The sequence below is a fragment of the Pangasianodon hypophthalmus genome, chromosome 12 (genome assembly GCF_027358585.1).
Source record: "Pangasianodon hypophthalmus isolate fPanHyp1 chromosome 12, fPanHyp1.pri, whole genome shotgun sequence".
NCBI classification, from domain to species: domain Eukaryota; kingdom Metazoa; phylum Chordata; class Actinopteri; order Siluriformes; family Pangasiidae; genus Pangasianodon; species Pangasianodon hypophthalmus.
The window spans coordinates 9608317-9635754 of NC_069721.1; the positions used below are offsets into that span (position 1 = coordinate 9608317).

A 27438-nucleotide genomic window follows, 5' to 3' on the forward strand; every position below is an offset into this window, starting at 1 on the left:
GTCTATGAACCTGGACATGCCACTGGTTCTAGGCTTTGTGAATATTATTGAATTAAAGCAACTGTTATTGTAGGTTTCTAGACAGGAACATAAAGAGGTCTGCAACCACAGCAACAGCTGCTCATCCAGGTTTCTGTAAGGTGAAGCAGACACTGTACGTATTAATTTATGAACAATGTAACACCTAACTATCATATAACAGCATTTAGGTGAATCCAGAAGATTCCTAAGGGTCAAAGATTCAGAACAAAGATTCTGAATGAATACAGAAATATTAGTACACTTTTGGAGGACTTTGCGGAGATTTAAGAGTCACTCACAGTATCATTAAAGATAGGAGGTTAAATTTACCATATCAAAAAGGGATATCAACTGAAGAAATTCAACTACTGTAATTTCAGTTGTTCCTCACATATTGCATAAACATTTGAGCTCTATACTGCTATGTATAATGGGTCGATGTTGTGCGAATTAGCCTAGTTGGAGTGGATGTGTCTTGTTCCTCAGCATACCTCACCCCTGTCGTCCTTAAATCCCTTCATCCCCATAACTCTCACCCCTTCCTCACAGATGAGCCTACCAGCCCCAGTGTAGACCTGCTTGCCCAGCACGTGCCTGCCTCCTCTGTGGTGTCCAGCAGCCTGTGCCAGGCACCTACCCTGACCAGCAGCCCTATCCCTCCCTCCCTTACCTCCCCTCTCACCCATCTCTTCGACACAGATTTCAGTGAGTGCCTCCTCAACTAACACCCTGTCTAATTATCTCTGTCCTATCACTGATGGTTATTTGAGCCCTGCTATTTCCTATTAAGTCCAGTGCATCAGTTTAACTGTTAGCATCTGACTTGCTTCTTCCTGTCTCCCTTTCACAGTTCCATCACACTTTTAACATATCCTCAATGTATCCTCATCTTCCACCAGTGCTTTCCACTTTTCATCTGTGTCCTGAGCATCAGTAGTGACCATGTCTCCATCACTGTTCCACCTATATTTTTGACACTGCCGTATGTCACAAGGCTCTTCAAACTGAACGTTTCCTCTTATTGTCAATCTCATGTGTCTGTCTCTCTCCTGTCATGCTTTATGTCCACCATCTGCTGTTTATTTCCATTTCTGTTTCCCTTTCTAACATCTATCATCTGTCTCCTCCATTTCACATTGCTTGCCATTGCAGGGTACAAATTTAACAGGCATTCATTCAGACATTGGCAAATATTGCTAATGACTGGTAAGTCAAGTTCACCAGACCCACCTGATGCAATTAGCATTTAGTCACATGACCGTCATTCCAAAACTATTATATGCAACTTGATTTTCTCTAAAAATCATTTGCTGGATGTATTTTGCTCACCAACCTCATTCATATCTGTAGTTCTTATATTTATGTATATTTCCCTTTACCTCATAGATCCTCATTCTCTTTTTCTTTTATTTACTGAACAGGCACTGTCAAGAACAGCCGTCGCTCTTCCTACCTGCTGGCCATCACAACTGAGCGCTCCAAGTCTTGTGATGAGGGTCTGAACACATTCAGAGATGAAGGCCGCGTGTTTACGTGAGTGTTTGACATTCATACGAGGGAGGATTGTATTAGAGCCATAGTCTGTTCTGGTTTACCTGCTGTCTGAATTTAAATGTGTTATAAGCATATATTGCATTGTTTGTCAGTGTACTTCAATGTAATTACTATATAATAATGATAATAATAATAATAATATATCACCGTTTACTTTAATTATCAAACAATAAATATATTATATTAGGTAAAAACAGTTAACTGATGTTTTTTTGTTCTAATTTCGTATTCCCTCTACAGGAGATTACCAAAAAGAGTCAAAAGCTTTTTTACAGAGGGTGTAAGTTCTTCCATATCCTTCACAATACAGAAAGTTTGTTTTGCCCAGAATGTAAGTTTATCTTATGGATAATTGTGGGTATCTCTTTGTTCAGTCCCTTGAGAGTCTGCGAGCGGCAGAGGAAGCTCGCTCCAAACGCCACTCCACCTCTGAGCTCGGCAACATCACGCTAACGGATATCAGAAAAGAGGGCTGGCTGCACTACAAACAGATCCTTACAGAGAAGGGCAAGGTCTGACTTATGTCTGCTCCTCCCTATTGAATGGCTAATTCAGCCAAATAGTGCAAACAAAGCAAACAAGAAAAGATTGTGTGCTAACTGACACAGCTTAGAATTTAGTATTTATTTACAAGGGAGGTACCACTGAAGCCAGAAGCCTTATTTTCGGGGGAGTACATTTTAAAACTCACAACATCAACAACATGATGTATCCCATAGATATAGGTTATGTTACTTGTAGTTCTGTGTTTAAGTTGTTTGATGACTGAAGGGCTTAAATAAAACAAAATATTTTCCAAATATGTAGAGAAAGGGTTATTTGTTATTGACATATATTAACTTTATAAATGTTATTAACATATTAACAAAGCTCTTAGCAGTCTTCCATGTCCTCATAAAATTATCCACTGTACATGCTTATGAAGGCTGATGAGTATCAACAGTATATTCCTAATAAAGGTGCCTGAGAAAAGTTAGTGAGAGAGTACTTTAACCTGATAGGCAGTTCAGTTGAAATTGCCAACAAGAAATTTTGCAGAAGAGCTTAAAAGCACCTATGAGCAAGCTGGAAGCCACACTTACAAACACACTCAGAGATAATGTAGAAAAAATTTATGCAGCACATCTTATCAGCATTTCTGTAATTCTGTCTTTTCCATACAGAAAGTTGGTGGTGGTATGCGGCCATGGAAACGGGTCTTCTCTGTGCTGCGCTCCCATTCGCTCTTTCTGTACAAGGACAAGCGTGAGGCGGTGCTCCATGGAGCTGGGTCATTGGGCCATGGTGGTGGTGGTGAGGATGAGCAGCCCATCAGTATCCGTGGCTGCTTGATTGACATAGCCTACAGCGAGACGAAGCGGAAACACACACTACGACTCACCACACAGGACTTCTGTGAGTACTTGCTGCAGGCAGAGGACCGGGATGACATGTTGAGCTGGATCCGCATCATCCGCGAGAACAGCAAGACCGACAATGAGGTGAGTCAGCCATGCATCCTTCACCTCTCTGCTAATGTACACTCACCGAGCACTTTATTAGGAACACCTGTCCACCTACTCATTCATGCAATTATCTAATCAGCCAATTGTGTGGCAGCAGTGCAATGCATAAAATCATGCAGATACGGGCCATCAACTTCAGGTAATGTTCACATCAACCATCAGAATGGGGGAAAAATGTGATCTCAGTGCTCTCACACGTCGAACCTTGAGGTGGATGGGCTACAATAGCAGAAGACCACGTTGGGTTCCACTTCTGTCAGCCAAGAACAGAAAGCTGAGGCTGCAGTGGGCACATGCTCATCAAAACTGGACAGCTGAATGGAAAAACGTAGCCTGCTCTGATGAGTCTTGATTTCTCCTGAGACACACAGATGGTAGGGTCAGAATTTGGTGCCAACAGCATGAATCCATGGACCCAACCTGCCTTGTGTCAACAGTCCAGGCTGGTGGAGGTGGTGTAATAGTGTGGGGAATGTCTTCTTGGCACACTTTAGGCCATGTTAATACCAATTATCGCTTGAATGCCACAGCCTATTTGAGTATTGACCACGTGCATCCCTTCATGGCCACAATTTACCCATTTTCTAATGGCTATCTACCCAGTATTACTATAGTGTTCCTAATAAAGTGCTCAGTGAAGGTATATTATATGTCCAATAGCAACAACAGTCTGTAATTCTTTTCCAAATGTTTGTAATATGTATATTATTAGTTAATGAGGTATTTCTTTTCATAGGAACTTGGTTTTTCCAGACAGGCCCTCATCAATAAGAAACTAAACGATTACAGGAAACAAAGGTAAACTGATATAGTGTAACTCCACTATGTACTATAGAAATAGCTAATGACTTATTGTAACACCAGAGGGGTATGATATTCAAATCCTCTAAAATAAAACAGGTGTAATGATTTTTATTTTTAACATCTACAAAATTTAAATATTTTAACATCAAAAATAGGTAAAATGAATTATTTGGTACAAAAATATATTATGTAACATTCCATCAGCCACATGTTACTATGAGTAACAATGCAGTTGGTCAGTGTTATAGAAGTACAGATAATACCTGTAATATCTCACGAAAGTGTTTTCAGACAAGATTATTGCGATATTCAGATTATATGGTCATATTACCGAGCACATTTTGCAGTGTAATTTTCTGTCATTCACATCATCTCTTATTATTGTGTCTCTCTGACATCCATAACAGCCTAACAGGTACTAAGCCAGACACTTCTCCCAGAGTCCACAGGATGATGCAACCATTTCTCCTCTCAAAGACAGACAGCAGCTCAGGAGTGAACCGATCCCTGAAGACAGAGAGCAAAGGTTAGTCCTACGCAGTCATATTGAAGAACACGCAAGTCAGCAAGCATCCATGCACAGCAAAGAAGTGACTAGCTAATTGTGTCCTTAACAACGCTGTGTCTTTTTAGAGGAGAGCAGTCCCCCTAAGGCTACATGGAGCATCAACATTATGAAAAAAGGAAAGAAAGCCGGCCCTAAGGCCTTTGGGGTTAGACTAGAGGACTGCCCTCCGGGAGCCAATAATAAGGTGAGTCGATGTGCAACAGTGAAGTAACACTGAAGAGAGACTTATGTGGCAAAATTCATTGCTCTGATTATTGGGAGGACCTTTTGAGTCCAGTTCCTCTCAGTGTTTCTTCTTTATTCCATCTTGGACTTTTCCTTGCTACTTTCCCTCTGGCATGCTCATTAAGGATCTAGATCTATGTCAGGATTTCTGTTAAGCTGCTTTGTGGCAATGTCTGAATTGAATCAAATTGAAATGAAAAGCTTTGGTAGATAAATTTGAACAATTTAGGGTTGGAAATTTGAACAATTTAGGGTTGGACATATTCCAGCCATTGTATTGTCAGCAAAGTGTATTGGATATATTTTGGTTTTGTAGTTTGTGCCTCTGATTGTGGAGACCTGCTGCAGCCTGGTGGAAGAGATGGGTTTGGAATATACAGGGATCTACAGAGTGCCAGGGAACAATGCCATGGTGTCCACCCTACAGGACCAACTCAACAAGGGCATGGAGATCAACACTGCTGAAGAGGTGAGAAACACAGACAGACAGATGCAGAGTAAGCCAGAGAAAGGGCACCAGTCTCACATGTGTTATTTCTCCGCAGAGATGGCAGGACCTGAATGTAATCAGCAGTCTCCTTAAGTCTTTCTTTAGGAAGCTTCCAGAACCCCTTTTCACTGATGGTAAATGAATTCCCTACAATCATATTTCAGCAGTTATTTCACTGTGTAGGAGTGTCTGGATACATTGCTCACTGCTGCCCTCTGCTTTCAGACAAATACAATGATTTCATCTATGCCAATCGGTTAGAGGATGCTGGAGACCGGTTGAAGACAATGAGAAAACTGGTATGTAGATACAGTTTGTAATAGCAGAATGCTGAAGAAATGCTGTATTTCGTTGACGACCTTTCAGCAATAACAGTGTTCACTCGGATGTTTAAAATGTTTATGTCCCTGGTAATGTTGTGTTATTGTGTTTTCTTTATCTCTTTCACAGGTTCGTGACTTGCCTGATCATTGCTACCACACACTTAAATTTCTGATCAGCCATCTTAAGCGAGTGGCAGATCACTCAGAGAAGAATAAGGTGGGGTGTCATTGATTATCATACAAGTCAAAAATAAACCAAGCAATTTAAAGTCACTATTTGTAGAGCAACAGCATTAATTTTAGATAGGTTTTTGGCTCTGTAACATCTCCAACATGAGACCGAGCAGGCTCTTCATCATTGATTTTATTAGAAATAAAATCATGAAGGCATATCTACTCATTTTAAACATAATATTTCATTGGACCTATAAACCACAGTGTCCAGATCCAGATATTAGCGGTGTAACACAGTCAGTGGTGGTCATGTGACTGACCATAGAAATCTACTGAAATCACAAAGTCACATCTCCTGTACACTCTGCACCTTATTTCAGATCATCACCTACAAAGATGTCATGATTTTGTAACCTCTAGTTGCATAGAAAAATGTTTATTAGTTAGTGATTCTCTGGATAACAAAAACAGTGACTGTCTCTAATTACAGCTGGTCAGCTTCAGCTGTCCCCATCTGCCATGTTTAATTGACACTGCTATATATATTTTTGCATCAGATTTCCTAATAAAAATGAAGCACGCTGTTGTGCCGTGACACATTCAGTGTGAAATCAGGGTTAGAGCCTGACTGATAATTTAGTCAGTACACTAATTTAGCCAAAGTGAAATCTAATCTGTCAAAAAGTTATTAACATCTGAACACAACCAATCAAACAAATCATGAAGTATTTATAATGTTAATGGACCAACTGAGTTCTGGCCCAATAAAAATTTCTCTTGTTGTGGGCTGCAGCCTTGGCTAGTCTGTGTGTTAATCCTCCTCTGGATACATCTGCAGTAACACATCATCTGCCTCAGGCAGGAGAGGCTCTCAAAGGAAAGTGTTGTCAGGAGCGATGTGCAAATTTAGCTGAGCCACAGATCATTCATCATTTGAAGAGGAAGATCTAATGTAGCACTAATGAGCTGCCTACGCAGAGATCACAATGTTTTATTTTATTTTATTAATCAAAACACAGCCATGTGGCCTAGCCTCTGCATGCAAGAGTTACTAATATTAGGACAAATTCCTTATAATTAAGGTAGATCAGCTTCTGTCAGCTATAGCATGTAGGATATAGGCCTGGTCTGTGGCTTGCATAATTTAGTTACATGCTGTTTCTATTGGACTCTGTGTTGTTATATTATATAAATCATATTTTGTTTACTTGCTTACAATAAACAGTGTGTAGAAATGTCCATGCGCATTTGTACAAGTATAAACCTGAAGGTTTGTGAATTATTTTATAGTATCCTGCTTGACTTGAATCATTACACATAGGCCCAGTAAGAGTTGTAAAAAGTTGGTGTGACACTGCCCCCTGGTGGAACTCCACATGGTAATAAAGCAAATAATAAGGCATAAAAATGCGTGTCACGTGGCCATCACATATTGAGGCATTTTCATTAATAAATTTTCATTAATAAAATGTTCTAACATGTTATTTCATTATCTACGGACAGCTGTGTCTCATGCCATTTCTTTGTTGTATCCATCTCTTTCTTTGCCTTAGATGGAGCCCAGAAACCTTGCTCTTGTGTTTGGTCCCACGCTTGTGCGTACCTCAGAGGACAATATGACCGACATGGTCACTCACATGCCTGACCGCTACAAGATTGTGGAGACTCTCATTTTGCATGTAAGCGCTATATGCTTTGACGTTTCTTTCCATTCCCTTTCCAAATCCTTGACATATTTTCATTTATAATAAATGTATCTGTTTACTTTGAACAAAACTAGTAAAAATATGGATGCATCTCTTGAATTGTATTTGACTCTCTCTTTCTTGCAGCATGCCTGGTTCTTCAATGATGAGTTGATGGATAAAGATGAGAAGGTATTGTCTGTCTGTTTTGTACATTTCTCTGGCAGATAGGAGCCGAGTCATTGGAAAAACAGCATACTCATTACACACCTGGTTTGGGCTCGTGGGCTCAAAGCTTATGACTTAAAACATATTAAATTGAAACCAGATCAACCAGATCTCCTCACAACAGCTAGAACTGGTCATCAGAAAATGCTGGACAATTTAGCATACCTTTATCTGTAATGTTCAGGCTTTGAGTCATTCAGACTAGCAGCCTTGGAACAGTACTTTATCAGGATTCACACAGAATGTGATGTACAACAAATTCCACATAGAACAAACACTTACATCTGTTTATCACCTGAATCTTCATGCTGCTCATGCCACATGCTTAGAGTCTGCTGCTGATTTGCTCATAAATGGCCGCATCTACAATTGAATCATTCAATGTGATGGACAATTTCACTCACAGCATAAATGGTCAGCTGCTCCTTTATTTCTAAATTGCTCCAGTTTCCAGACAATCCTACTGTTCTTTTTCTTTGTTGCCTTTTTTTAGCCATCTCAAGAAGTGACATAGTAGGATAAATAGTCAGTAACATGCCATCCTCTTTCCCTGTAACATACTGGTTCACCAGGGTGCCATTCAGATAATCTCCTGGGAAATGTACTAGATCTCATCCCGATTGATTGCCGCATCATCACATCTTCTTGAGATTTTGTCTCTGGCTTATGTTCTGACTTACCTTTTTCCAGATTAATTACCACTGATTTCCCTAATAAGTGCTTATGTGGAAGGAGATTAATAGTTGCTCTATCACTAAAACTGTTGTATTGTGAGAGTTGTGAAACCATGATGTGAATCCTGATTATAATGAAAGTGCTTGCTTATAATATTAAAGCTCTCAGGCAGAGCTCTCAGGCAGTTTCAAAGCCAAGCAAGACAGCTTTATCAAATTAGACTATTCTTAGAATTTGCCACATTACTATATGAATGTTCTCCAAAGCCTTCGGACTAGCATGTGGGTTAATATCTGAGTGAGCTCTCTCTGTTTTTCAGACCCCTGAAGACCAACGGGATGAGCAGCCCATTCCAAATATTGACCACCTCCTCTCCAACATTGGCCGAACAGCACCACAGGGGGACACCTCAGGTGAATCATCCTACAGTTTACGTTATCCTTTGTTTGCTGCTTCAGGTGCTCTGACACTTAAAGCTTAAAAAAAATAAAAGAAAATGTATAAATCACAGACTTAATCCATTTCCTATCCTGTAACTTTGTAGACATTTACCTCTTTTCCAGCTTTGGCTTTTTTGTGCTTTACCTCACTTGTTTTGTTTTTCCTCTTTGTTATAATCTCACCTTAAACTCTTCTTTGCCAACTTCTTCTCTGTCTCTTTTTCTACCTCTTTTCGGGACCTCTCTTAATTCTGATCCTAGCTGTGCCAGTGGAGCAAACTCTGCGGTAGGAGCAGGATTTACACCTGACATTGTGTTTGTGTGTTTGGGATGCTTAAAAGATCTACAGCATCCAGTTTTCATGCATAATAAACCTGTCAGTTACCCGTGATATGTATAATAACATTGATACAAACAAAGTAAACTCACATCAGGCATCAGTCACTGCAAAAATGATATCAAGTGAAGATATTTTGTATAAAGGAGAAGTTATCCAATAGTTCCCATTATGAGATTATTATATAACAGATATAAGACCATGAAGTCTGTTTCTAGACAAATTTTCACAAATATGTGCCGAGAGTCACATAAGACATATTTAAAATTGTCTTATTCAAATGACAGATAATGTTGCTTCTTTCTGTAAATAAACTTGACATAAGCAAAATTATCTGCAAACAAAATAAGACGACAATTTCAAGCTTGAAATCATTAAGATATCTAGAAATAGGCTTAATAATCTTATATTTGTTTAAAAATAATAAAGTTATTTTTGTTTAAAAAATCTAATACAGAGAAATTTTGAATTTGCCTATATTTAATATATTTTTACTTGCTATCACTTTTTGCAGAAGGAACCTTTCAGATCTTCACAGTCATTATCACTCCTTAAAATATAAATTAATTCCATAATACATTTTTTAATATATGTTTTAATCAAGCACATGGAACATATTGAACAGACAGTTCACAACTGTTTATCCAGCTCTGCAAACTCCTGACTTCTCTCTTTTCTCCACCTGCACAGATTCCACTAACAGCGATTCAGCTAAATCCAAGGTAATATTCTACATTCTTTATTTAAACATCAGCACTGTGTGACATTACAGTGACCTCTGAAGCCTAAACATTATTGATTCGCTGTGGCAGGGATCCTCGATTTCAAAGAAAGATGTGAGTGCCAAGGATTTCCTTCCCCTGTCCATCATATCTGCTGTGACCCGGAAGAGAAAGAAGCATCGGAGTGCCTGCCCTACAGACAGCAGTAGCGATGAGGACTCAGAGCACGAGCCGGTGAAAGCCAGCAACTATGGAGAGCTGAGTGAGAATGGGGGGAATGAGAGCGATGGAGGTCATGAGGAGAGCAAGATGGGGTGTGCTGCCCAAAGCACAGAAAGCCAGACGACAGAAGTAGATGAAAAGGATGTAGAAGGAAAACGTATGATGGAGTCACAAGAGGAAAGAGAACAGGAGGTGGGAGGGAGGGAGAGTGGAGGTAGCGAGCAAGAGGACATACAAGTGGGCGTCAGTGTGAGGGTGCAGTTAGGGCGAGAACAGCCGCAGCGGCCTCGCAGCTTCCTCTACTCTCACCAGAATTCTCCAGGGCCGAGAGTCACAGACCAGTCAGCCAGCAATCCCTCGTCCCCCTGCTCCAGTGATGCCCACAGGCTCAGCCAGGTCAACTCAGCAAGCCGTAAGAAGCTGCGTGGAGAGAGGGCGCGCCCTCGCTCTTTATATGAGGAACCAGGTCTGGAGAGGGCTGTGGGTCTGGCCCGAGTCAAAGCCTCACTTGTGCGCGGCCAGGAGAGGCTGCGTCAGGCCATGTCCCCCAGCAGAGACACCTCTGTCCAGCAGAGTTGGTTGAGTCAGGTACATGCCAACTTACTTTCCTCTGCCAACGACTTGTGGAGGTCAGGGACTCAGCGGCGACATGCTTCCCCAGAGACGCGCCGCAGGCGGAGAGACTGGAGACGCCATACAGTGGTGGGAAATAGTGGGGAAGGCTAAACAAGGACATCTAAACACCCTGAATCCTAATGCATTAACACGCTGAAGGGAAATAAAGCACAGTACTCAAATATCAAGTGTGAAGGCATAAGGTTCAGTTTAAGTCTTAAAATGAAGGAAAGCTTGGCTAGAGATGAATCATTTCGGTTATTAATTGCATATTTGCACCATGCCGAAAGCAAGTGTTTCATGTAACATTTATGCAATAAAGGCTTAAGGCCTTTCGGCATTCTGCACTGGTGCAATAAATAACTGAAGCCCTTTCCAGCTTCATTTCCAGCTCATCTCCTTCATCACTGGAGGAGGGCACTTCAGCTGAAAGAGCAGGATCCTCACTGCACATCTGCAAGACTTTGCACTGCACCTTATCAGCAACACCAAACACAAAATGGCTCCCGACCTCAGGTGCCAGAACAGAGAGCTGTGGAGCAGCCATAACAATACATGCTGCCACCTATTCGTAATTCTCACACCATGTACATACATTGCTAAAAAGGGTCTGGTGTGATTCACAAATGTGTCTTGTTCTCCTGCACCCATTCCCCAAATAAACACAGTCTTCCCTTGTTTGAGTGGAAATGACAGTATTACACACAAAGTGGTTGTGGCAAAAACAGCTGAAAGCAGCTGCACTGAGATATGACATAACCTTACCTTCAGCTCTGGCGTGCCAATCAATCTCGTTCTTTCTTTTCTGTGTTTTGACCTACAATAACTGTTCTCCTCTGGTGGCTCTGAGCAGCCACTGCAGATTTTTATTATGTTTGACCAGTTATTACTTCCAACCTCATGTTGTGTATGACCTAACATGTCTGTCCTGTGTGTTATATTGTCTTTGCCCTGTGCGTGTACATTTATGCACTATGTGGGTGATCATGTGGACCAATTTTTTTTTTTTTTTTGTAACAGTTGTACAAAGCCTTGCTAAGTTAACCTCTGTGTACAAATGATACATGTGGTTGTTTTGAATTGTCCCTTTTTTATTTTTTAACTTTTGGACTGTTACATAAAGATGTCTTATTTCTATGTATGTATTCATTTCAAAGGGAAAACATCAGGGAGATGAAAAAAAATACATGCGGAACACAGACTGGTATTGACATTCATTACAGGCATCCTGCAAATGGATCCTGCTGCACTGGACGGAGTTTACACAACAGAAACAGACTAATTTTGTGAACACGCAGGCGTTTAGGAAGACTGACAGGAAGTGACAGCTGTTTATATTCCATAACAATTCTCTATGAAATGTATAGTCTAGATCAGACCAGGGCTGAGGTGGATGTACTTTATTAGATAAGATCAGATGAAAGAAAGAGTGAAGGCAGAGAAACGAACGCAGATGCAAATAATATTCAAATGTCATACATTGTGATGACTGCACTTTTCTCCAAATCACTGGAATCCTAAAGCACAATTTTATCTTCTATTACAGAGCGCTTTCCAACACATTCTGCAAACATGACATGCATTAATAAATAAGAGAGACAGAAAAGGAAGCGAGAAACAGAAGGAAACATTTCTGCGTCAGATTAAATATGATGATGAAGGGGATTCATGTTACCATGAGACAAGATAAGGCAGAGTAGAGTAGGCTACATATAAACCCTGCATACTCCTGCACTAACTAGTAGGCCTGTGTCAAATCTGTGAGAGGCCACAGTGCGCTCTTGTGGGGTTTTTTCTGTTATGCACAGAAATAGCGGATTGGGATGTGACCAGTGTGTTATTAAACTCTGAGCGCTCAGAGCCTTGTCCTGCAAGTCCATCTCAAACAAAGTGTTAATGATAAGATATGAAATAAACCCACAACTGCTTTTTTAAAATAATTTAATTGATATATTTGGACGAAAACAAATGCCAGTAACGGTTTTCCACAGTTTTATTAGCCCACATACTGCCTTGGTCATGCATTAATAAGTGTATAGCAGAATATCAGGTGCACCAGCAGAAAAATACCAAACAGCTCATTTACTGGGACTGATGGAGAAAAAACACGTCGCTTTACGGTAAACTTACAAACGTGTGTATGAGTGTGTGTTGTTCTCCCGTGCAGTATGAACACGTAACTGATCCAGAAGTATTAACTCTAAAACCAAAATAGTCTTTTTTTTTTTTAATAACTTCAGTCACGTGTGCAAAAAAAACCAAAACAACCCTAACCTACATTACAACTAACTGACCATTTTTATGGGACCTCACACACACATTCAATATTTAAAACTTGTCAGAAAAAGAAGAACGTTACCTTTCGGGCCGAAAGCGCATCACATTAGCTACCGTAGCTTTACAGTAAGACAACGGATAAGATCAGAGGACAATAAATCGCAAACAAACAAAAAGAAAGAAAAACAAGGAAACATGTCGAATTGTCCAGCGCGTCTGTCGGTCACTGAGTGTCCGTGTCCTCGGCGTGTCCCTTGTCGGGCTCTGAGGCGGCAGATCCGTTGACGGCGTGTCCCGCAGTGTGGTGGCAGTGAAAGAGCAGCTCGCTGTTCAGCGCTCTCAGTCTCTCCAGCTCGCGCTCCAGCTCGTGCACGCGCTGCGCGCTCTCGCCCGGAGTCGCCGGGTTTCTCCGCGCGCGCCGCAACCAGTTGTTCTCCTCCTCCAGGCGCGACATGCTCTTCTCCAGCTCCAGGTACTCCCTCACCAGTTCCTGTTTGGACATATTCTGCAGCGTCTCTACGTGGTACCGCTCGTAGGTCTCGGAAAAGTCCCGCTGCAGAAACTCTCCCCCTGCGCCCCCAGCTCGGCCCATACCGTCGCTCTCGCCGCCTTCTCCGCCTTCACCTTCCTCTTCCTCCTCCTCATCGGGCTCGAAATAGTCTTCCTCGCTGGCCGTGTCTTCGGACCGACTCGCACCGAAAGACCTGCGGTTGCAGCGCTCCGTGTTCAGGTCGGGCTCCTCTCGGTCGTGCTCCTCCATCAGGAACTGAGTGGTGTTGTACGGAGCCACCGGCAGACCTTTAGCGAACATCTCGGCTCGGACCCGCGACGCGCGCGCGCTCTCCCGCTCGTCCAGTTCCTTCTTCTCCTCCCAGGTCAGTTTGAAGTACGGCTTCCAGCGTCGCTTCTTCTTGGACGGTCGCCGCCGGTGTTTCTTCTTGCCTTGGCGGCCGTCCGGTGCGCCCTCGGAACTGCAGCCGGACCTCCTCTTATTCCGGGGGTCCCGCTCGCCCTGCGCTTTACTGGACGTCTTTTCAGTCGCGTCTCCGTCGTCACCGGCAGCATCGCCAGTCTTAGGCTCCGGATCGCTCCTCTCCCGAGCGCGGCACATGGGGTGCGTGTCTCCGGAGACAAGTCCGGGACAGAACTCCGGCGGATTTCGCTGCACTTGTTTCTCCGCGATGACACTCTGCGTGTCGTCTCTCTGGCGCCCCCTGTCTTCAGCCTCCGGCGCAGCGTCGTCTTTACTCAGCTCCATAACTGTACACTCCCACCTGAAGGAGATAGAAGTTTGTGATCAGAGTGATGATCGCACAGATTTCTTAAAAACTCACCAGTCAACAAAACTAAGACATTACGAAAAGAAAAAATATATATAGTGTAAACAAAGCGTTAGCTTACAGTAAAAAAAAAAACTGTTTCAAAAAGTGGACAGTGAATTAACGTTTCTATTTTAATCAAGACTATTTAACATATCAACAAATTAACTCGGAAAAGTCATGAGCGAATAAAACTCACCGTTTACCTCAAGTCTATCGTTTTAATTATTACGCTACTTGAGACTGTTAATGTTAACTCCTTCCGCTCCGTTTACAACTAGCTAGCTTTCTTGACAGGACCGAGTACATTTCCAACCCTTGTAAACTCCTTTTCGCTTCTGCTACGGAGACGAGTGTTGCTTGTGAATTTATTACCTCCCCCACGTAAAGGGCGCATGCGGCCAGTCCTCATTTTTTGCCGCATCTTGGGACTTGAAGTTCAACTCTTCACTGACCTATAAGGAAGGGTCTCACATAAACCTACATTTCCCACAATTCACTGATTGTTTTCAGTCCCGACCGAGACACGCCCACTCTAGAACTTCATTGGTTCAAAAGTTTTTTCTGCCGTCGCTTCCTTGAAGAAGCACTCTGATTGGTTGTTTGTTCAGTCAATCCGTCTGAAAGCCGTCCCGGTTGTTCTAGTGGACGCTACCAACAGCTTTGAAATGGGTACGAACGTTCTCTTTAGAATAAAAATATATTAAAAATCTAGGTTATTGAAGCCAAAATAATGTAACAGACTGCAAATGTGGCAGTACTGAAGTACGTAGCTCATAACAGAAATTCATAATATTGACAATTCTTGTGCGTTATGGTCCACTGGAAAAGGCACACATACCTCGCGCCTCGGACGTGATTAAAGGCTCTTCATCCACAAAGTAGTCGTTATTCACAGCAGTGCTTAGCCATTGAGTGTCTGGTAACGTGTGTTCGTCGAGTTAACGAATACGCAAATTTTCACGGCCAAGTTGCTTTTATACGTCGAAGTGTGACGTTATTTCTCTACAAAAACGAACCAACGTTTAATAAGCGTCTTTTCAAAGACATCGAAAGTATCTTCCGTGAATATGAGGAGAGAATGCGGAGTGTTAGCTTTTCTGTTTGCCTGCTAGCTAGTCAGTGTTTAGCTAACCTAGCTAGCTACATAAACGGGGCTTTACCAAGTAGTGCAAAGATTGCCAACACTGAAAGAGTATGTTTATTTAAGAACAATGTAAATAAAATGCAGTTTGGTGCGTCTCCCACATGAACAAAAAGAAGTCTTCCAGTATTCACCAGCCACAATGGCTCTGATAGCAACTGTGCCTTTTTTTTTTTTTTTTGTAATAAAGCTAGATTATTTAGCCAGATTGCACAGCTAGGTTAACTAGCTAGCGGGCTTGTTAGTTTGTGTAAACTAGCTTTTGTGTATTTCTAACTAGGCTAGTTTCGTTGGAGAAAACTAGCTGTGAAGTAAATTTCCCTGCAGCAAAACAACTGCGTGTTTATCTCCACGCTGTGATGCCCTAAATAGGTTAGCTACGTAGCTAGCTAGTTACCAAACAGAGCCTGCCCTGACTCGCCAAGAAGCCATTTCCTCGCTAGGGAAGTTAAACTAGCGTTAGCTTCACCACAGCTGCGCCTTCATAACAAAACATCAGGCCTGTTTCGACAGGATATGGCGTCCGAGCAACTATATCGCTTATTTTGTAATTGTTCCACTGGAACGCGATAAGAAATCAGCCGAAACACATCTGGAAAGACACATTTTCACGTCGAATATACCAAACAGTTTGGCACCTTTAGCTAAGCAGCGTGCCTGCTCTCGTCTATGAGGATATTTACGATCAGTTGGATTGCACGCCACGGAAATGGCGATTTTTAGTTCATTATCACGGCATCATTTCGAAAATAATCCATGTGGCAGTTCCCCGCTGATACACAGCACATGAACCAGATGATGGCAGACAATGCACTGAAATGACCTACTGCTGTCTTCTGCATAATTCAGTATTTATGGCAGTATTTGAATGAATTGTAAGATACATTACGAGCATGTACATTAAAAAAAAATAAAATCCCTGTTACTCCCACTCATGTATCCAAAACTGTTGCAAACTGTTACAAAGAGCAAATAAAAACTAAATCCTTTTCACTCAATACACTCATGCAAATCTACTCCTTTTGATTCCCTTTAGCTCGATCTTAGCACATTTGCATTAAAAAGACGAAATGCATCACGTTGTCACGTGTTAGTTTAATACATGCACTTGTAGATGAAGAGTAATGCATTAAAAGCTTTTCTCGAGCATTTCTCAGTGTTAGATGTAGTGTGAATTAAGTCAGCTCTGATATTTGATCCCACTCTGAAATCCACCAGAAGGCCATACGTGTAATTTAAGGCTTTCCTGATTAGGAACTCTTACACGTACACGTTATGCTGGTGTATTCATTCTGACCCTTTGTATAATGACTTTCAGACAAATAAAGTCTGTTTAACAGGGTTGGAAATCTATAACATCTGTACAAGCTAACATCTAAGTAAGTTTGATGAGTACGGATTTATCCCATTTTTTAAAAAAATGACATCATTCTGGAGTCTTAATAATAATAACAATAACAATGATAATAATAATAATAATAATAATAATGAACCGCAACAGTTTGTGCAGTCAATAAGCATGATGTACCTTCTAAGAGTAACATTAAGATTCACATTAGTTTTTCTTATGGTAGATGACGTCATTGCAGCTCTCCTCCTCTAGTAAAACTTTGCCCATGTAAAAGCTTTACTTTAAGCTCACAGATAGGTGCTAAATGAATAGGAAAACAGAGAATGGAGTTCATGTCAAAAGAATCTCTCTAGAGGATTCATTAGGTTGTTCATTCTGAAATAAATTATTTTAAAAGCATCCCTGGTTTCTTTAAGCACCTGAACCTCACCATAAAATACTATACTGATCATTATGTAGTATGATTTCGTTGTACAAGATACATTCATATTATAGACACACAAGCTTTTGAGGCTTTTTCTTCCTCTGCCGTAGCCAGAATATCATTCCCTGAGCAATGAAAGGCCAGATCAAAAGCAGCAGTAGAGTTCGCCCAGAGACATCAAATGGCCACCATTTCTCCACCTGTGGACGGAAGTGGAATTTCCATTTCACAATTCATACCGTCTTCTTATTCATACTCCAAATATGAATCTTTTAAAGTTTTTTTTTCCTCTTTTAAAGTCTAGACATTACCTCAGTCTGTGGAGATATTAACTGCATGTGACTCCACTGTGAATTTTGAGCCTTGAATGTGTTGAAAAAGGAAGAACAGGAGCAAAATTAACAGTTTCCACATTACGCACAGAATAGTGTACATCAGTAATCCAAAATTTTCAACGGATATGGTCATCAAAACAGTCACAGTACTGTAGCACTGTAGATGTCCCTAAACTGTCTCCTTGTCAGTATTCATACTGTGTAAAATTCTGTTTCTAGTTTTAGTCTCTAGGTTGAAACTAAATGCATCAAACAGATGATAAAAAAAAATCTAAATAGTAATTATGCAACATGCAATCAGCAGTTATACTGCTTCATAGATTCTTAACACAATAAAAAACTTGCAGTTTATGTTTTTGCAAAAGATCCTTCATTTATGAGTGAAGATCTGGGAACTCAGTAGTTGTTTACTATTTATAAACTAAGTTTGTATTATATGTTTATTAATACCTAATACTCATATTATGTTAATTAAAATGCATTTTTATTTGTGCACCAACACACTGAGATCCTAGTGGCCCACATTCCACACACACATTACTTTAAATCAACTCTAGCTTCTCTAATTCACTAGATGTCATTATTAACCAGGTTGTGAACTACTTACCTAAATTGCTGAAGGATATTAGTCCATCACAAAGCCTATCTAAACTTAAATAGTTTTAATGCTTCTAACTGTTCTATCCAGCAATCTACAGTCAGGTCCTTAAGTATTTGGACAGTGACACAATTTTCATTGCTTTGCCCGTTTATAACACTTTGAAATGAAGCAATCAAGATGTGATTGAAGTGTAGACTTTCAGCTCTAATTCAAGGGAAGGGGTTTAACAAAAATAGTGCAGTACTCGTTTAGGAATTACAGCCATTTTTCACATAGTCCTTCCATTTTCACAGGCTCAAAAATAATTGGACAATTGACTGAAAAGCAGTTTCATGACCAGGTGTAGCCTGTTTCCTCATTATTTCATGACAAATTAAGGAGATAAAAGATGTGGAGTTGATTCCAAATGTTGAATTTGCATTCAGTAGCTGTTCATGGGAACTCTCAATATGTGGTCCAAATAGGTATCAATGCAAGTAAAGGAAACCATCATTAGCCTGAAAAACAAACCTATGAGCAAGACAGCAGAAACTTCAGGAGTGACCAAATCAACAATTTGGTACATCCTTAAAAAGAAGGAACACACTGGCGAGCTCAGCAACACAAAAAGGCCTGGAAGACCACGGAAGACAAGTAAAGTTGATGATCGCAGAATTCTTTCCTTGGTGAAGAAAAACCCCTTCACAACATCTAGCCAAGTAAAGAACACTCTTGAGGAGGTAGGCATATCATTGTCAAAGTCTTGAATCAAGAGACACCTTCATGAATGTAAATAAAGAGGGATTACTTCAAGATGCAAACCACTAACACTCAAGAACAGAAAGGGCAGATTAGACTTTGCTAGAAAACATCAAAAAAAAAAATAAATAAATAAAGAGCCTGTCCTGTTCTGGAACAAGATTTTGGACAGATGAAACCAAGATTAACTTGTACCTAGAATGATGGAAAGAGAAGAGTATGGAGAAGGAAAGGAACGGCTCATGATCTAAAGCATACCACATCGTCGGTCAAACATGGCGGAGGCTGTGTTATGGCATGGGCATGTATGGCTGGGTCACTGGTGTTTATTGATGATGTGACTGCTGATAGAAGTAGCAGGATGAATTCTTAAGTGTATAGAGCTACACGTTCTGCTCAGATTCAGTCAAATGCTGCAAAACTGATAGGACAGCGCTTAACAGTACAGACGGATAATCACCTAAAACATACCGCAAAAGCAACAGCTTCTTAAGGCAAAGAAATGGAATGTTCTTAAAAGTCCAAGTCAGTCACCTGACCTCAACCCAACTGAGCATGGTTTTCACTTACTAAATACAAAATGGCAAAGCATCTCAAGGGAGGAAACTCAGCATTTGGTGATGTCTGCGGGTTCCAGACTTCAGGCAGTCATTGATTGCAAAGGACTTGCATCCAAGTATTAAAAATAATCCTAATATATACAATTATGTTTGTCCAGTTACTTTTGAGCCTGTAAAAAATGGAGGTACTGTGTAAAAAAATGGCTGTAATTCCTAAACAGTTAATGCAATATTTTTGTTAAAGCCCTTGAATTAAAGTTGAAAGTCTACACTTCAATCACATCTTTGATCGCTTCATTTCAAATCCACTGCACTAGTGTACAGAAAATTTGAAAATTACGAAAACTGTATCAGTATCTAAATATTTATGGACCCAACTGTATATATTTTATTAGCATTAATTACAATACATAAATTTCACACCGTTACCAAAACATACACTGTACTTTTTTTGGTAGTTATCTTTCACCGTGTCACAAACTACACCATTACGTCTGCATTCACAAGCAGAGCCTTACATTAGCTGCAGCCAAGCCTTCGACCACCTCCAGTCGCTCCATCACGCTCTGCATGTCCTCTCTGAGCCTCTGTAGCACCAATATGATCTGCTCCTGCACCTGTGTGTCCTGAAGTCCTTCAGTCCCTCTGTCAGGGTTGTGTCCTCCTCCTCCACCTGATGCCTGCTGCCTTGCTCGTCTACCGCTGCTGTACGGAACACCACCTAGACACAGGAAAGAAATTACAGCTGCATATATAATCATGGTTCCATCTTGTCTAAATTCAACTGCAAATTTGTTCAGCACTCACCAGGAGCTTCCCTCCAACCATGCCTCATTCCGTCTCTTACTTGTTCCCTCCTCCTCGGTGGTGCTCCATTCCCAGCCCCCTCTCCACCCTGCCCAGCACCAAGCTGGGTCACCTGGAGGGTAGGTGTGTAGTTCACATGCCGATTCTGCTCGCTGTATGGCTCAGGACCTGGCTGTTTGCAAGAGGCAAGTAAAGTGAGCGCATGGTGAGCTCGGCATGTCTAACAATAGCACAAGTTGGTGTTGCCAAGCGTGGTAGAAGTCAACCTTAGAAGTTCATACCTTAATGTAGTCCAGCTGCTCCACTGAGTCACAGAAAATTTCACTCTCGGAGTCGCTAGTCAGCACCAGACCATCCAACAGAGCCACGTCTACACACATGTAGCAGCCATATCAGTCTTATTTAATACTGACTAAATTATGTAAGCATGTTTGTTTGGGATTCAGGTGAAAGTGGTGAGGTGAGGTGAAAGTGGACTTTGAAGTATTGCAAATTTTCTCTCCTAGAAATACTCCATTTCACCACATAAACATGCATGCACTGTTTTTCTTTTGTACAGACCTTACATTTGCCTACCTACTGAGCCAAAATTAAAACAATGGGTGAGCCAAAATTACAACTTACAATATTTACATAATTATATAATTTTTCTTAAATATACTAGACCAGACAAGACATGTCTGGTGTCTGAAGTGTGCTTCCTGTTTTGCAAAATTGCATACCTTAATCAAAACACATTCTCAGAATTAGTAAATAAAAATATCATATGTTTCTTCATTAAAAATTAAGTATGCAAAGCAAATTACAACTATATTATTCTCCAAATCCTCCATATTTCCACATTTGGTATTAACCTGAATCTGATGTTTGTGTGTAGATACTGTGTGCTGCGGAAGAAAATTATTTCAGCCTGACGATGTCTGTACCTACTCATTTATGTGCTGCAATGCTTTTTTTTCCATTTTTATACATAACCCACATAAGTCATAAACCACATAAGTCTTGTTGTGATAGTTTAGATGTGTAGTAGCTGAAAGCATCCCTTTAGCTATATTAGCCTTGTATTAACAGTGAGAAAAACACTAGAGAAGCAAACCTTGGATATTTAATATATACTGGCTGGCTGAGTGAATTTGTATAAATCTCATTTTTGTGAGCTGAATAAAGTTTTCTTAGCCAAACAATATGTAATAACTCAAACACAAAAGAAAATGGTCTAAAAATTGTTTAAGGTACATGCAGTATTACCTGAACTTTCACTCTGTCCTTTGTTAAGGACAGGCTCAAGATACACCTTTTGCTCGTGTTTTCGAGTTATTTCTTCTTGTATAGCACCATCCATGTCCTCACCTGGATTTTTAGTTGCTTCATTTGCATTTATATCTGACACAAAATAAAACAACAGAACATATTTTTAAAATAATAATGTTATTAGGTTAAGACAGCTGATTGAATTAAACTTTAATATTCAATTGCCTTTAAACACTAACAACCCTATACATTTGGTGCTTCCATATACAGAGTGAACATTAGCAAAATAGTGCTACACTATACGTTCTTGTCATCTTTTGATATTTAATTAGATTATATTTCTTGTGCTTATTGGGACCAATGTAAAAATTCTCAACTTATCTGCACGTTATAGTGATTTTTAACTTTAAACACAGTTAGGCCAAATCCCAAACGGATTTCTATTACACAATATTGTGGCATTGTGTATTTGTTCTGACAATGATAAAATCAATTTTTGAGGTTCAAATGGTATTTTATTAATAAATTAGATAGTTACATAAAGATTGCTTGAGTAGTCCACTGCTCTTGCCACATACCTTGTCTCAGACTCAGTAGTGCCTCTGGTGGTCTTGGCAGATCATGAATGACATGGTAGAGTGGCTCAAAATAATGGTAAAAAGAGGCCGTCTTCTCATTTATGGGCATATTGTTTATAACCTTAAAAGGGAATGTGTTAATTCAATAATTTTCCCAAAGCAAATTCATAACAGGAGAAAAAACACATTAGTTGTATTAGGATGTGATTTTGTGGGAGAGATAGTTGAACAAAGTTTTGCACAGATGATATAACAAAATAAGCATTGCTAACCTCTTGAGCAACTTTCTTCATTTCATCAACATAAGCAGCCATGGCACTCTCACGACTCATGTCACCAAGCCGATTCCAAGCATCCCTATAAGAAGAAAATATCTGCATTTGGTAGATGCCTATATTTTCTTATACTAATCGTAAACTTTATTACAAATACAAGATGACATGCACATTTTAAAGATAATGTGACACAAGAGTCATAAAAAAGTCATAATCTATCTTCTGTAATGTGACATATTTCTGATTGAAACAGACTGAGACACCACACACAGTTGGGTCCATAAGTATTTGGACAGTGACAGTATTTGTAATTTTTCCTCTGTACACCACCACAATGGATTTGAAATGAAGCAAAATCAATATGTGATCCACCTCAAAAGTAATTGGACAAGCTAACATAAATATAAATATAAAGATTATTTTTAATACTTGACTGCCTGAAATCTGGAACCCATGGACATCACCAAATGCTGAGTTTCCTCCCTTGAGATGCTTTGCTAGGCCTTTACTGCAGCCGCCTTCAGTTGCCTCTTGTTTGTGGGTCTTTCTGCCTTCCATTTTGTCTTTAGTAAGTGAAAACCATGCTCAACTGGGCTAAGGTCAGGTGACTGACTGGGACATTTAAGAACATTCGATTTCTTTGCCTTAAGAAGCTCCTGGGTTGCTTTCACGGTATGTTTTAGGCAATTATCCATCTGTACTGTGAAGCGCTGTCCTATCGGTTTTGCAGCATTTGACTGAATCTGAGCAGAAAGTATAGCTCTATACACTTCAGAATTCATCATCAATAAACACCAATGACCAGTTCCCTTGGCAGCCATGCATGCCGATGCCATAGCACTGCCTCCACCATGTTTGTCAGATGATGTGGCATGCTTTGGCATGCCTATGATTTGGTATTCCCTTCCTTTCCTTCTCCCTACTCTTCTCTTCCCATTGTTCTGGTAGAAGTTGATCTTGGTTTCACCAGTCCAAAGAATCTTGTTCCAGAACTGGGCAGGCTTTTTTTTTTTTTTTTTAGATGTTTTGTAGCAAAGTCTAATCTGGCCTTCTGTTCTTGAGTGTTACCAGTGAAACCCTCTGTATTTACATTCTTGAAGGTGTCTCTTGACTGTATACTTTGACTGTAGACTTTGACTACCTCCTCGAGAGTGCTCTTTACTTGGCTAGATGTTGTGAAGGGGTTTTTCTTCACCGAAGAAAATAATTCTGGGATCATCCACTTTAGTTGTCTTCTGTGGTCTTCCAGGCCTTTTGGTGTTGCTGAGCTCGCCAGTGCATTCCCTCTTTTTAAGGATGTACCAAATTGTTAATTTGGCCACTCCTAAAGTGTCTGCTAACTCTCTCACTCTCACTTGCATCAACACCTCTTTGAACCACATGAACAGCTACTGAATGCAAATTCAACATTTGGAATCAACTCCACATCTTTTATCTCCTTAATTTGTCATGAAATAATGAGGAAATAGGCTACACCTGGTCATGAAACTGCTTATCAGTCAACTGTCCAATTACTTTTGAGCCTGTTAAAATGGAGGGACTATGTAAAAAATGGCTGTAATTCCTAAATGGTTAATGCAAAATTTTTGTTAAACTCTTGAATTAAAGCTGAAAGTCTACACTTCAATTACATCTTGAGTGCTTCATTTCAAATCCACTGTGGTGTACAGAAATAAAATTATGAAAATTGTGTCACTGTCCAAATACTTAAGGACCTGACTGTATGTGCTCAGTGATACCTGAGGTTTAAGGAAAACGAGGTGAAAATGACAATAATAATATTCATTCATTCATTGATCTTCAGTAGCTGCTTTATCCTGTTCAGGCGTTTATGGTTCCAGTGCCTATCCCTGGAACACTGGGCATGAAGTCGGAATACACCCTGGATGCAGAAGCAAAACTCCAGGGCCTACAGCTGGACCTGATCAAACTCCTCCTATAAACTTAGCCCTAACCAACAAGATGCTCTACGACAAGGAATGACACACTTATCAACAACACACATCCAGCCTGAAACACACCGAGTTGTCTCCACCCCCTGGACCTCTGGTTTGACTCAGCCCCAGTAGGAGTACCTGGATCAGGTCCGACTCCACTCCCTAGACTTTCGGGTTCTACAGAGAGGGGTACTTTAGAGAACCCGGGGCAAACTGACACATACATGCGGAAAACATGCACAGAAACTCCACACAGACAGTAACCCAATCTCAGGGTTGAACCCGGGACTCTAGAGCTGTGCAGTGCAAACTCTACCTGCTGCACCATTGTCCCACCTCATGGTAAGTTTTTTTTTTTTTTTCCCTGTGCACAGATGTTGACGTGAACAAACATGATGTTCATTGGTGGGTAAAAGTAATTGCCTTTTGATTGAGGATTACAAGATTAAGAATTCTGATACTGGTGAATCATGTATGATATACGTTACCTCCAGGTACATGAGGTGAAAAAAAAGGTGAAAAAAGGAGAGTTTCGACTCTGGTGCCAAACCAGGTATCAGTGGGCTATGTTTATTACAGATTTTAAAAGCTATAAAGATATAATGATGAACACTCTAACACTCACCACTTGTAGCGACCCACAGGGTCCCAGAAGCCCGGGCGAGATGCGGTGCAAGGTCCACACACAGCCTGTTTATACAGGCTATAGAAACGCAGCATCACTTCATATGAAGGCCTGTAGGAACCTGATCATCATATTGAACACATACACACTCAGGATATGAGAAATAAGCAGTGTTGTGAATTAACAGTCACTGCTACAGTGGATTTTTTATAGTGGATCTAATATGGTGCCAAACTACCAGCTTGCTCTGAATGTGTAGTGATACTCTACCGTTTTTGGGCAGGTTCTGGATGACATCCACAGCCGCCTGAAAGCGCTTCTGACACTCTTCAGACTCGGACGGGGGTAGATGTGCCACCTGGATCTCCATAAGCAAAGCCTGAGGCCTACAGTTGGTGAAAAAAAAAACAACCCGAAATGAAACGAGCTGAAAGTCTAACCTCAGCCGCAGTAGCAGTACACACTCATATCAGCACACTTAACCTGAGAGAGTTTCACGACGCAGGATTTTCCCGAAGGCTCAGGGACGGTCGTGTCAGCTCTCCACACGGCTAACTCTGGAGCAGGCGAGGATAGCGCTCAGTGTAAACCTAAGAACTGGAATAAAAGTCGTGTTTTTGCTGTTTCTCTTGCTCGGTAAAGTAGCTACATTTCTGTTTAGTCAGTGAGGTGGTGCGAGGTGAGCATAGTCCACTCACCTCACCGGCAGTCTCTGTCTGACTGAACAGCTCAGCACGCTGAAATAACACCAAGCCCAGCGTGTTTTTTTTTTTTTTTTTTTAAAATTTAAAAGAAAAAAAGCTGTATGAGTTGTCAAAGTGTCAAAACAGCCAAAATATAACTAGAAATACGAGCTCTCACAAGGTGACGAGTGAGTCTACTGACTGTTTACGACTGGTTTCTAAAAACTGCTGTGGAATTGAGTTTAGTTCCGGGTCCTGTCACGTGACAGAGAAAGAACGCACTGAGAGCGACTGTGTGCAAAGTAAAATCATTACAGTGATTATTAAACAACACAAAAACAACACAGGGAAGTAAACATAACAATCACATGTAGTTCCATTACTGACAAATTAATTTCACTGATAATTGTAGGCTATACAACATTTCCTAGGGTTAGTGGTTGCAGTAGTAGTAGTAGTAGTAGTAGTAGTAATAATAATAATAATGATAATAATAATAATAATAATACTGATTTTACTGAAAATTCTTTTTTTTGACTATTTTATGGGTTGCATCGGATATAGTGAAGGCAAACATTTATCTGCAAATCAAACAAACAAAACCACAACATTAGATTAAAAAAACATGATTAAGATTAATATATGAATAGGCTATATAATAAAGAAAGAAAGAAAGAAAGAAAGAAAGAGAAAATTTGATGTATAAGTATAAGCACGTGGCTTTCACCACTAGATGGCACAATAGATGCACTTTTTAAAAATATAGTTACTGTATCTATAAACTACAGCACCAGTGATAATGTAACACAGATGCAGTGAAATGATCAATACAGTTGCAAAGTACACATATCACAGATACTGATTTTAAACAAACAGACAGACAGAAAATCAAACAAACAAATCAGGATCCATGATGCTGTTGTGCAGAACACAATCATATCTGTAATACAGAATATTTATTGATTGGCATTGCCTTTTGATAGATGAAATATTTTAAACAGTGGCCTGGGGTGTGTTGTAATTTCTGCATAAATGTTGAACTAATGGGTCATTTGTTCGTTTGTATAATCTCTGAAAGAACCCTTTGGTGAATATTCTTTGTCAGTTGTCATATTATCATAAGACAGTGTTGTGTTTTAAAGTTTCCACAACGTTTCTGGAACAGTGCTGACTTTGTTAACCAACACAAAACGTTATGAAATGGCTCCCAAAAAACATAACCAAAGGGGAAATAAATGCCATCTGGAAACGTTCTGAGATCGGAAGGGTAACTGTTCAGCTTAAAGGGTTAAAGTTCAGTTTTCTGTCTATGTGAATTAAACAAATACTTCCAACCAGACCCAGATGGTGACTGCTCTCTGTCCAGATAAACATAATACTGTGCAGGATTAAGTTAAGCTGTTTCTGTACCAGATGAAACTGAAAAATAATCTGGGTAGTGCTTTGCTGGTTGAAATATTCAGAGAATTATTTAATTCTAATCAGTTTCAAATCAGTTTTTAACCCCTTTTCAGGGTATTGGCTCCATCCATCATCCATTAGCTCTGTGCTGCTTGTCCTACGCGGGGTCACGGGGAGCCCGGAGCCTATCCCGGGGGACTCGGGGTGCAAGGCGGGGGCCACCCCATCGTGGGGCACAATCACACACATTCACACACCCCAGACAATTTGGAAATGCCAGTCAGCCTACAGCGCATGTCTTTGGACTGGGGAGGAAACCGGAGTTCGCGGAGGAAACCCCTGAAGCACAGGGAGGACATGCAAACTACACACACACACACACACACACACACACACACACAGGGCGGTGGCGGGATTCGAGACCCCCAACCCCAGGGGTGCGAGCAGGGTTAACCCCCACTACTACCAACCCCACCCGGTATTAACTGGTTCCCTGGGAGCTCTTTGTGGTCACAAAAACAACGAGGGTTTTGATGCTGAGCAG

At 40.6% G+C, this 27438-nt stretch overlaps 3 protein-coding genes across 12 annotated transcripts in view; 1 reads left to right on the plus strand and 2 right to left on the minus strand.

The window, feature by feature from the left end:
* The window catches only part of arhgap23b (Rho GTPase activating protein 23b), a 36332-nt gene extending 24607 nt beyond the window's left edge, over window positions 1-11725 (plus strand). For 5 of the 7 annotated variants that reach the window (XM_026914493.3, XM_026914491.3, XM_053238648.1 and 2 more), the window contains 17 exons: window positions 571-726; window positions 1443-1554; window positions 1816-1855; window positions 1950-2087; window positions 2739-3056; window positions 3817-3878; window positions 4292-4410; window positions 4518-4636; window positions 4994-5146; window positions 5223-5301; window positions 5393-5466; window positions 5618-5707; window positions 7218-7343; window positions 7497-7541; window positions 8572-8665; window positions 9720-9751; window positions 9842-11725. In XM_026914493.3, coding sequence (XP_026770294.3) covers window positions 571-726; window positions 1443-1554; window positions 1816-1855; window positions 1950-2087; window positions 2739-3056; window positions 3817-3878; window positions 4292-4410; window positions 4518-4636; window positions 4994-5146; window positions 5223-5301; window positions 5393-5466; window positions 5618-5707; window positions 7218-7343; window positions 7497-7541; window positions 8572-8665; window positions 9720-9751; window positions 9842-10699 — 2615 coding nt within the window. In that variant the 3' untranslated portion in view covers window positions 10700-11725. Of the gene's footprint in view, window positions 1-570; window positions 727-1442; window positions 1555-1815; window positions 1856-1949; window positions 2088-2738; window positions 3057-3816; window positions 3879-4291; window positions 4411-4517; window positions 4637-4993; window positions 5147-5222; window positions 5302-5392; window positions 5467-5617; window positions 5708-7217; window positions 7344-7496; window positions 7542-8571; window positions 8666-8953; window positions 8979-9719; window positions 9752-9841 lie in introns of all 7 variants that reach the window. The other 2 variants (XM_026914494.3, XM_026914492.3) reach the window with 2 other exon arrangements.
* A 248-nt stretch (window positions 11726-11973) lies between these two features.
* On the minus strand, window positions 11974-16011 carry hexim1 (HEXIM P-TEFb complex subunit 1). 3 transcript variants are annotated; one of them, XM_034309652.2, is made up of 2 exons: window positions 15026-16011; window positions 11974-14139 (listed from the first exon to the last, which is right to left on the minus strand). In XM_034309652.2, exon 2 carries the CDS (start codon window positions 14121-14123, stop codon window positions 13089-13091), a length of 1035 nt encoding a protein of 344 aa, XP_034165543.1. In that variant the 5' UTR covers window positions 14124-14139; window positions 15026-16011; the 3' UTR covers window positions 11974-13088. The 3 variants fall into 3 exon arrangements, with proteins under 3 accessions (XP_034165543.1, XP_026770300.1, XP_026770298.1); XM_026914499.3 differs by lacking the exon at window positions 15026-16011 and adding an exon at window positions 14391-14544; XM_026914497.3 differs by lacking the exon at window positions 15026-16011 and adding an exon at window positions 14384-14541.
* A 151-nt stretch (window positions 16012-16162) lies between these two features.
* Window positions 16163-25742, minus strand: acbd4 (acyl-CoA binding domain containing 4). Of its 2 annotated transcripts, XM_026914495.3 has the most exons (12): window positions 25509-25742; window positions 25294-25407; window positions 25081-25196; window positions 24811-24931; window positions 22246-22330; window positions 21974-22094; window positions 21393-21527; window positions 20426-20514; window positions 20145-20316; window positions 19856-20058; window positions 17415-17465; window positions 16163-17303 (listed from the first exon to the last, which is right to left on the minus strand). In XM_026914495.3, the coding sequence occupies exons 3-12, from the start codon at window positions 25178-25180 to the stop codon at window positions 17169-17171; spliced, it is 1212 nt and encodes a 403-aa protein (XP_026770296.3). In that variant the 5' UTR covers window positions 25181-25196; window positions 25294-25407; window positions 25509-25742; the 3' UTR covers window positions 16163-17168. The 2 variants fall into 2 exon arrangements, with proteins under 2 accessions (XP_026770296.3, XP_034165542.2); XM_034309651.2 differs by having other exon boundaries at window positions 25294-25742.
* Window positions 25743-27438: the final 1696 nt, after the last annotated feature.